A 9,965-nucleotide genomic window follows, 5' to 3' on the forward strand; every position below is an offset into this window, starting at 1 on the left:
AAAACAAAAAAACAAAAAAAACATCCAGGTAGGGAGTTAGCAAATGGGTGACTGGAGCCCAGGGCTGGGATATGGATTGTGAGTTATCTGCCTCTAGGTGAAAATGGTTACCTTGATGTTGGCAGAGACTGCCATCAGAGAAGGAGCCATCGGAGAGCAGGGGCACACCTGGTCAAAGAAGCCACCTGCGGAAAATGGAAAGGAAGGGCGTGGTCGGCAGTAGCTCATGATGAAGAGGAAGGTTGGAGTTGCTGTCACATAGTGCCTGGCACATAATAGGCACGCAGATACTTGTGAGAAGAATGAAAGAAAAAAAAGACTAAGAAAATGATACATTCAGGACAAACCATATGAAAGAAATAGTGGTAGAATCTAGGCATAACGGTGTTAAACTAGTAAGGACCTACTGTATAACACAGAAAACTCTACCCACTCGTCTGTAATGATCTATATGGGAAAAGAAGATAAAAAAGAGTGGATCTATGTATATGTATAACTGATTCACTTTGCTGTACACCTGAAACTAACACAACGTTGTACATTAACTAGACTCCAATAAAAATTAACTAAAAACTAAAAAGGTGTTAAGGGAATAACCAAGAGATTCTTGCATTTGCTCCAGAAAATGGCAGGGACCTGCTCGGCAGCCTATGGCCACACTGAATACCTGTTATTGATCTTTAGGAGACTTTGCCTCACCCAGCAGGGTGGTGTGAGTTAATGTGTGATTTTATATAAAGGGACAAATTTAATGCAAACTCGGGCCTTTCCCATTCAATCTCAAGTTCTAGAGATTAAAAAATATATAATACCACAAAATGGCTCCCATAACTGCATTACAGATCACTTCTTACCCCCCCCACCTTAGGGATAAAGAGGACTGCACATGTGGGCTCGCTTCTAAGTCCTTTTTTAAAAAGGTTAATTTAGAAAGACTCTGCTTCCTGAGACTCCCACCCAGATATTTCTTGGTACATTATTTTTTAAAAAATGCTCCAATTTCTCTCGCTTAGAGAAAGGTCTTTCCTCTTCAAATCTTTCAGGTTTTTGTGGGATCTTAGTTCCCCAACCATGGATCGAACACGTGTCCCCTGCAGTGGAATCCTAAAGTCTTAACCACTGGACTGCCAGGGAAGTTGCATTAGGTGTTACTCTGGGAGAAGAAGCTGCCAAGGGCCTGATTTCGGTGCGGAGGGACCGACCTGGGCCAGTGCGGTGGACGTCGGTAGGGAGTCCCGGGCCTGGCTCTAGTTATGAAAGGAACTAGAGGCCGAAGTCCAGGAAGGTGTGCAGGGAGAGAGCCGCCCGATCCCTGGGCCCCTCCCCCGCCCGTGATCTCCAGGCGCCCCTGCCCTTTGAGCCCGGGGCGTCTCGGGCGCTGGCACACTCGCCCCGGCCGCTGCGGGGACCAGCGGGGACTAGCGGGGCGGGCGGGATGCTGCGGCTGCTGGCGTCCGGCTGCGCCCGGGGCCCGGGGGGCGGCGGGGGCGCGCTGGGGCTGGTTCTCGGGGGTCGCGTGCGTCCTGCGGCTGGGCTCTGCGATCCCGGCAGCAGCCAGAGCCGCCAGGCCTCCGACGCCCCCCGGAACCAACCTCCCAGCTCCGAGTTCGTGGCCCGGTCGGTGGGCATCTGCTCCATGATGCGGCTGCCCGTGCAGGCCTCCCCCGAGGGGCTGGATGCCGCCTTCATCGGGGTGCCGCTGGACATTGGGACCTCCAACCGGCCCGGGGCGAGGTAAGCCCCGAAGGACTCGGGGACACGTGTTGGGACAGCCTGGCGGCCACTGCGCACACAAAACTCATGGAGAGGCGCTTTCCCTCACCCAGGGTTGAGTTGGAAGCCAGTGCCTGGCTCCAAAGTGCCCCCAATCCTTTGAGAGACAGCTGGTTTCCCTCAAGCAACCCTGAGGGCTCAGCCGTGTCATCCATTGGTAAAGAAAGGGGGTTTAAGGACTGAGCCTTCTCCCTGCCCCGTTCCCTGGCCTAGCTGGATGGTGGCTGTGGGTACCCCGGTTTACAGAAGCAGGGGACATTAAGTTTGAGAACAGAAGCTGGTTGCCCTTCCCCAAACCTCTAGATGTCACGTGACTCAAGAATTTGCTCCAAATAAGGCAATTTTTTCTTCTTTTTTTGGTCGCGCAGCCTGCGGGATCTTAGTTCCCCCCGCCAGGGATCACCGCATGCCCCCTGCAGTGGAGATGCGGAGTCGTAACAACTAAACCGCCAGGGAAGTCCCCAGAATAAGGCAGTTTTCCTAAGATCAAGTTAGAGGAAGTAAAATCGATCTTTCTAATTATTGAACATCAGCTATTTACGATTCCGCAGCAACAGTTTAGGAAACTGAGGCTCAGGGAGATTAAGAAATAATCTAATGCCATTTAGTAAATTGGTGATTGGTGGGCTTCTAAGTCTGTACCTTTAATCTCTTCACTATATAGGCTAGATCAGTGGTCCTCAACGTGTGTGTGACATTTTCCCCCCAGGGGACATTTGGCAGAGTCTGGAGGCATTTTTGGTTATCACAACGTGGGGGAAGGGCTGCTACTGGCATCTAGTGGGTAAAGACCAGCATTGCTGCTAAACATCCTGCAATGTATAGGATGACCCCTACCCCCTGCAGCAAAGATTCAGCCAGCCCCAGCACAGAGCCTGGGAAGCCCTGGCCTAGGCAGAGCCTCTAAACCTTTAGGGATGACTCACAGGCTGATTCTTTCTCCTCCAGATTTGGACCCCGACGGATCCGCGAAGAATCAGTGCTGCTTCGGACAGCCAACCCTAGCACAGGAGCCCTCCCCTTCCAGTCCCTCATGGTTGCAGACCTAGGCGATGTGAATGTCAATCTTTACAACCTTCAGGACAGCTGCCGCCTAATTCGAGAGGCCTATCAGAAAATTGTAGCAGCTGGCTGTATTCCTCTGACCTTGGGTAATGGCATCTGCAAGGGAGAGGGTAGTTCTCTGAGCTCAGGGTCTATTTATCATGAGCTGGAGTACGGTTACTTCTCCAGGGGGAGCCACTGGCAATATGGAGACAGTAGGAAAGGGAACATTTTTAGTTCATTTATTTTAACCCCTGGGGAGAGGATATTTACATTTTTGGACTAATGTGACTGACAGGGATGGACCAGGGTGAAGCAAGTGAGGCACTCACCTTGGTGCAAAGTTTAAGGGGTGCCAAAAAGTCAGCAATACATATTACTGATTTCCCTTTTTGCCTCAGGTTCCAGTATGGCTCAGAACAGCACAGTTGCTGATCCTCTCTTTATTTAGAGTTTATCATGGGGGACTTCCCTGGTAGCGCAGTGGTTAAGAATCCGCCTGCCAATGCAGGGGACGTGGATTCGAGCCCTGGTCCGGGAAGATCCCACATGCTGCGGAGCAACTAAGCCCATGTGCCACAACTACTGAGCCCGCGTACCTAGAGCCCATGCTCTGCAACAAGAGAAGCCACTGCAGTGAGAAGCCTGCGCGCCGCAAGGAAGAGTAGCCCCCGCTCACGGCAGCTAGAGAAAGCCCGTGCATAGCAATGAAGACCCAACGCAGCCAAAAATAAAAATAAAAAAAAGGGACTTCCCTGGTGGCGCAGTTCCCTGGGACTACCCAACGCAGCCAAAAGTAAAATAAAATAAATTTATAAAAAAGAAAAATAAATAAATAAAATAAAGTAGCGTGGGCTTCTCCTTGCGGTGGCTTCTCTTGTTGTGGAGCACGGGCTCTAGGCACACGGGCTCAGTAGTTGCAGCATGCGGGCTCTGAGGCACACGGGCTTCAGTAGTTGTGGCTCTCGGGCCTAGTTGCTGTGCGGCATGTGGGATCTTCCCAGACCAGGGCTCGAACCTGTGTACCCTGCATTGGCAGGCAGATTCTTAACCACTGCACCACCAGGGAAGTTCCTATCATGGATCCTTTTTTTTTGCATTGATTTTGATTTTTTAAAATATTACATTAAAATAATATTTATCTTGATTACTTAGTTTTTTTTCTTTTTTGGCCACACAGCTTGCAGGATCTTCATTCGTCCCCTGGCCAGGGATGGGGCCCAGGTCCCCTGCAGTGTAAGTGCAGAGTCCTAATCGCTGGACAGCCAGGGAATTCCCCAATTACTGAGTTTATTTTTTATTTTTTTTTGGTGTCCCTTCAATTTTGCATCTGGCAACTGCCTCTATCCACCTCACCTTGTCCCAGCCCTTGATGCCAGGCCCGAGGAGGCTGCCAGCAGGGGCTTAGTTGTGACTTCTTAAGTATTCAAGGACGTTGTTTCAATGACTTTATTTGAGAGAACTGCAAGGGGGTCTTTTCCTCTCGTCAGGGTCTATGTCAATCTATAGGGCAGCTTTCCTCTTACCCTCCCCCACCCTGCCCCACTCTCACTGTAGCAGTTCTTTCTCTTCCTGTTCACCAATAGTCAAAATAGTACCTTTTTCTAAATATCCAAATTTATTTTTGCCAAATGAGAGGGCCCAGCCTGCAGAGCATAGTGGTAAGGAGTGGGGTTTCTGGCTGACGTGGTTTGAAATCTCAGCTCCACCTCTCACTAGCTCTTGATGCTTCATTTCCTTATCTGTAATATGGGAATAAAAATACCACCACCTACCTTCTTATATTGTGTCAGGGGCATATAACAAAAGTGCATATAAAGTGCCCAACTTTGTGACTGGCATGTTTTAAGCTTCCATAAATATAGCTGTTGTTGTTATTAATAATTATCAATGGTAATACTTTTCTAGGCCTGTGTTGTCCATTATGGTAGCCCCTAGCCACATGTGGCTATTTAAATGAATTACAATTAAATAAAATAAAAAATGCAATTCTTCAGTTGCGTGAGCCACATTTCAATAGCCAATGGCTAGTGACCACCATGTTGGCCAGTGCAGATACAGAACATGCGTGTCACTGCAGGAAGTTCAACTGGACAGAGCTGGTCCGAGCATTTTCCCTATAAGCCTTAATTTAATTTCCTCTTTTAAATGACAATGTAATGTCAAACATTTAGTGGCCATTTCTCCACCACTGAACAAGATCATATTTTAGCTGGGGTTATAGTTCTTCCAGTCTAATCGAAAGGGTGGCAGAATTGGGCAGATTAAAGATCGTTCTAGGTGATACGTGGTCCTCGAATCTTATCCACGTTCCAGATGTTTTCTTTTTTTGTCTCCTTGAAGGTGGAGATCACACAATCACCTATCCTATATTGCAAGCGGTGGCAGAAAAGTAAGTCCCAAAGGCCGGAGCTGGGGAATGAGTTGTTTTCTGCTAGATGGCGTCAGGTGACCTCTGCTGCCTCAGGTTGTTGGAGATGATAGGAAATTCCCCACTGAGTTGCTTCTATGGATCAAAATTAAGGTCAAGCTCCAGGTGTGTCTGTCAGTCACCAGATGGGAGCCAAGACAATTTATTATTAACACCCTGGCCACCCGCCCTTGCCCTAGATCTGCCCTGGTATGCCCGCTCAGCATTTGCCTCTGTTTTTGGAAGATGAGCCCCTAGTGAAATACACAACCCCAGTTAACTTCAGTTTCTGTTTTGCTTCAGAGGCCAAATACAAATACTGACAGGCACAATGGTATTGCTTGCTGAGGAGAGGCCCTGTTTTTTCCTGAAAGGGCCCCTTTCCCAGAGGATGAGAAGATGGATTTTTCCAGTAGTGAAAATCTAGCAGGGATTGACTAATTTGGGTTAGTTAGTTTGAGAAATAGACAGATGGGCCAAGGTGGTGAGCTCCAGAATTCATATAGAGGAAAGCTATGTGGGTGGCATTCTGGCTGGGGGTGGGTGGGTGGGTACAAGGCTTTTCTGGAAGCTGTGTTTGCCTGGCACTGATTTGGATTGTCTGTTTCTTTGGGGCGGCTGGCAGGGTTGATGGGGATTAGAGAGGGAGAGCGGAGTAGAAGCTGCTTCTTGGTTACCGCAGTTGGAGAAAGGGTGGTGCTGATTAGAGCCTTCAGACCAGCTCACCTGAGCCGCCACCCTTTACTTTCATCCTCCCAGCCCTCTCCATCTGTAAGTGAAGAAAATTCTGGGCGATAGGTAGGGAGTGTCAGCTAAAGCACGTGACTACCTTCTGCTTGACTTCTCTGAGCTTATTGTCCTTCTGAGAAGCTAAGTGGTTTGAAGACAGAAACCAGTTGCAAGGCTGGTAACTGATGCCAGGTCCCCCCTCCACGGCTATGAATTGTCATCAAGTTTTGGCGGCCTGGAGGGTGGTGGTGTTCAGGCCCCACTGGGAGGCCTGGCTTCTGAGCCGCCCTGTTGTCATCAGGCATGGGCCTATGGGGCTGGTGCACGTGGATGCACACATGGACGTGGCGGACAAGGCCCTGGGTGAGAAGCTCTATCACGGGACGCCCTTCCGCCGTTGCGTGGACGAGGGACTCCTGGACTGTAAGCGCGTGGTACAGATCGGCATCCGGGGCTCTTCCATGACCTTGGATACCTACAGATACAGCCGGAGCCAGGTGACAGGCCGAAGGCCCCTCCCTCTGTCCCCGGCCCCAAAGTGCCTTTCTCTCCATTGCCCACTCAGTGGAGGCTATGGATTCAAAGGGACTTTGCTAATCAAGCTCAAAGTGGGGACAGAAGGGTGAGTTTGCGTCATGTGGAGCAGATAGGAGCGGGGATGATAGTTCACGAGACAGAGGAGGCCTCTCATCGCTGGGGAGGGGAGACAAGCAGAAACAAACCAGGCCCTTGGATGCTGCTGGCTTGGAAAAGAGTGAAGGAGGTCCAGACCCAAGGCGATGGGTCTGATATGGGGACGATAGTTCCCTCCTCATGGGTATCGGGGGTCAACTTTGAGGTGCACATAAGCCGAGCACGGGGTAGGCCTATAGGAAATGCCCAGTAAATGCTGCCAGGCCCAAGTGTCACCTTTCTGCTCTTCAATTCTTTCTCAGGGCTTCCGGGTGGTCCTGGCTGAAGACTGCTGGATGAAGTCGCTGGTTCCTCTGATGGGAAAAGTGAGGCAGCAGATGGGAGTCAGACCCATTTATATCAGCTTTGATATCGACGGCTTGGACCCTGCCTATGCCCCAGGGACAGGGACACCCGAAATTGCTGGTCTCACCCCTAGTCAGGTAAGGAGGCTCCACCAGTGACACTTCCTGTGGGTGAGGATACTTAGCTCCCCACTTTCCTGGGACCTGAACTGAGTCTTTACAAATCAGGATGGGCTTTTAAAATCAGAGCACCTGGGCCTTTATTGTGCTCAGGGCTGATCACAGGTTTGGATTCTCCCTTATTGAGGAGTGACTGATTTTGGCAAGGGCCCTCTTTTCTTATCTGGGATATAATAGTCCGTTATTTGGTCTTTCTGCCTCTGGTCCACCTGTTCATGGGGACAATACTGTAGTGCCCCCTGTTCAGACACCAAACTTACCTTTTTGGGGTTAAATTTTAAAGGTATGCACAGTGGGATTAACACCTCCCAGGGTAGTTCAAGAGTTTTAGAAACCCCCAAAGAAAGCTCCCATGGTATGCTGAGCATAGCACAGGGAGGCAGAACTGGAGGGTGGCTCTACCTAGAAGGAAAGCTCCAGGGGTGGACCTTTGTTCTGTTCACTACTCTCTGAGCCGAGGAGAGTGTCTGACATAAGTAGGAGGTACTCACAGATACTGGAGTAAATGAATGAAGACTGCTTGAACTAATCAACTGTCTTCTATCCTCTCAGAAAGGAGGATGGTCACAACAGCCTCTCTAAAGCCTTTCCCAGTTCCCGTCAGTTTTCTAGAACACACTCCTCATTCCTTGGCTTCGCATCCTTCCTGCTTTTCACCTGCAGAACGGAAGCAAAGTGACGCTCTTCCTGCCACCCCCCTCACTCATCCTATCTCTGGCCACGTCTGACTACTAGTACTTCTTCCGTCTTGGCGCCTTTGCATGTGTCTTTCCCTCTCCCTGGGCTGCCCTCTCCCTGCTCCTCTGCTTGGTCAGTTCCTTGAACTAAGTGTTTCCACCTTGCGGGAGCCTTCCCCAGCCTCTTCAGGCTGCGACACGTGCTCAGACTATTCCTGAAGCCCTTCATGCTGGCATTGAAGCGATTGGTTTGTCTCTGTGATCCCACCAGGGTGCCTGGTGGTCAATGAATGTTTATTGAGGGAAAGCGACAGTTCCAAGTCGAAGGGCAGGCCCGTGTTGGGAGAAATCCATGGAGGCCTCTACTGGTTGCTTTCTGTTGTCAATGATTACTTCTCTGGACAACTCAAGCTTCATCTTGGACAGGCTCTGGAGATCATCCGGGGTTGTCAAGGCCTGAACGTGGTGGGTTGTGATCTTGTGGAGGTTTCACCGCCGTACGATCCTTCTGGTAAGGGAGACAAATGTGATTCGTAGGCAGCGGCTAATTTATTTTTTATTTTTTTATTATATTTTTTATTTTTGGCTGCGTTGGGTCTTCGTTGCATGCGGGCTTTCTCTAGTTGTGTCGAGTGGGGGCTACTCTTAATTGCGGTGTGCGGGCTTCTCATTGCAGTGGCTTCTCTTGTTGCGGAGCACTGGCTCTAGGCGCGTGGGCTTCAGTAGTTGCAGCACATGGGCTCAGTAGTTGTGGCTCACGGGCTCTAGAGCGCAGGCTCAGTAGTTGTGGCGCACGGGCTTAGTTGCTCTGCGGCATGTGGGATCTTCCCGGACCAGGGCTTGAACCTGTGTCTCCTGCCTTGGCAGGCGGATTCTTAACCACTGCGCCACCAGGGAAGTCCCAGCGGCTAGTTTAAATTGTATTAATCTAGTTAATAAGTAGATGGATGGGTCCCTTTATATAACTCGGGAACCGGCTGAGTATGTCCTACGGTGAAGAAAATAAACCTATTACTGTACACCGTACAGATGTGAGCTAATGAACCCTAACAAAACCCCTGGGAGGCGGCTAAGGAGTGTTAGCTGGCCCACCCGTCAGCAGAAGAGAGAGAAACCAGCGTGCAGTTCAGCAATAGGGCTGCCCAGTGCCATCTGCCTTGGATATTTCATTGAAAAGTGAATTCTCAAGGCATAAATGGTATTTATTAATATTGATAAAGTGGGGGAGTTAGTTGGTTTAGGAGAGAGATTCAAAGCCAATGCCATCCCAATAATTTTAATCTAGAAAAACTTACAGGGTTAGGCCCGTTAGCCTTAGAGGATAGATAGTAAATACGATACACACCAATATGATAGGTTTTCCTTTGGGGGAAATCTGTTCTCAGAGTAAACAGAGAGCCTTCTGAATTTTAAAATACCTTTTCTGAATGATGCTTGATGGAGAGAACGCCGGGGAAAGCATGTCCACGGGGCGGTGGGGAACCGCAGAGAAGCACGCAAGGCAGGACTCTGGGAAAGGAAGCACAAAGGGACAAAGGCTGAGGAGCCCGAGGGGCTCGGCCTCAGGAGGCGGTCTGTGTGGTGTTCACGTTTGGGTTTTTCACTGCTTTGTAGGAAACACAGCCCTCGTGGCGGCTAACCTGCTCTTTGAGATGCTGTGTGTTCTCCCCAAAGTGACAGTCGCCTGAATGTTGTGCTACGATGTTCAAGTAAAACAAGAGCTTGCCCGGATGACAAATTCTCCAGAACTTATGTGCAAGCAATCTGAGTACTCAAGAGTTTATGCCAATAAAACGTTCTGCTAAAAGTGTCACTGGTGGCTCTACAATAGGGGTTTACAGTAGAACTCTAATCCAAACAGCTAATATTCCTAAGGTGTTTGAATTAACTTAAAAAGAATGCATTTGTGCTTTTTTTTTTTTCCTTTGATGAATGGTGATGGAGGATAAAGGGGAAAGGGATGGAGAATTTAGTTTAAGATTATCTAAAATCTGGAGGAATGAAATGAAAAAACCCTATGAAATAATACTGTAGAAAAACATTCCATATTTCTATAGTATCTTCCTTTAAAATACAGCCCCTACGCTGAGGAGCATCTTGGTTTTAGGACCATCGTGAACATAGAAAAAGTTTGAAAGAAAAAAGAACAGGCAGATCCTGATAAAGAAACTTCCC

General features: G+C 49.2%; 1 protein-coding gene across 2 annotated transcripts; it reads left to right on the forward strand.

Annotated features, from left to right (window-relative positions):
• The first annotated feature begins 1,387 nt into the window (after window positions 1-1,387).
• On the forward strand, window positions 1,388-9,603 carry AGMAT (agmatinase). Of its 2 annotated transcripts, XM_029227970.1 has the most exons (7): window positions 1,388-1,734; window positions 2,722-2,924; window positions 5,161-5,209; window positions 6,258-6,453; window positions 6,892-7,071; window positions 8,217-8,301; window positions 9,405-9,603. In XM_029227970.1, exons 1-7 carry the CDS (start codon window positions 1,436-1,438, stop codon window positions 9,476-9,478), a joined length of 1,086 nt encoding a protein of 361 aa, XP_029083803.1. In that variant the 5' UTR covers window positions 1,388-1,435; the 3' UTR covers window positions 9,479-9,603. The 2 variants fall into 2 exon arrangements, with proteins under 2 accessions (XP_029083803.1, XP_029083804.1); XM_029227971.1 differs by lacking the exon at window positions 8,217-8,301 and having other exon boundaries at window positions 1,436-1,734; window positions 9,405-9,578.
• Window positions 9,604-9,965: the final 362 nt, after the last annotated feature.

The sequence above is a fragment of the Monodon monoceros genome, unplaced genomic scaffold, assembly GCF_005190385.1.
Source record: "Monodon monoceros isolate NGI ecotype Baffin Bay Population unplaced genomic scaffold, NGI_Narwhal_1 Super_Scaffold_18, whole genome shotgun sequence".
Lineage (NCBI taxonomy): Eukaryota > Metazoa > Chordata > Mammalia > Artiodactyla > Monodontidae > Monodon > Monodon monoceros.

What these genes read in the sequence shown, in the direction of transcription:
- AGMAT (XM_029227970.1), top strand. Translation starts at nt 1,436, where the DNA reads ATGCTGCGGCTGCTGGCGTCCGGCTGCGCCCGGGGCCCGGGGGGCGGC. An exon ending in TTGCAAGCGGTGGCAGAAAA is followed by an intron (nt 5,210 to 6,257) that starts GTAAGTCCCAAA and finishes TGTTGTCATCAG; the next exon opens with GCATGGGCCTATGGGGCTGG. An exon ending in ACAGATACAGCCGGAGCCAG is followed by an intron (nt 6,454 to 6,891) that starts GTGACAGGCCGA and finishes ATTCTTTCTCAG; the next exon opens with GGCTTCCGGGTGGTCCTGGC.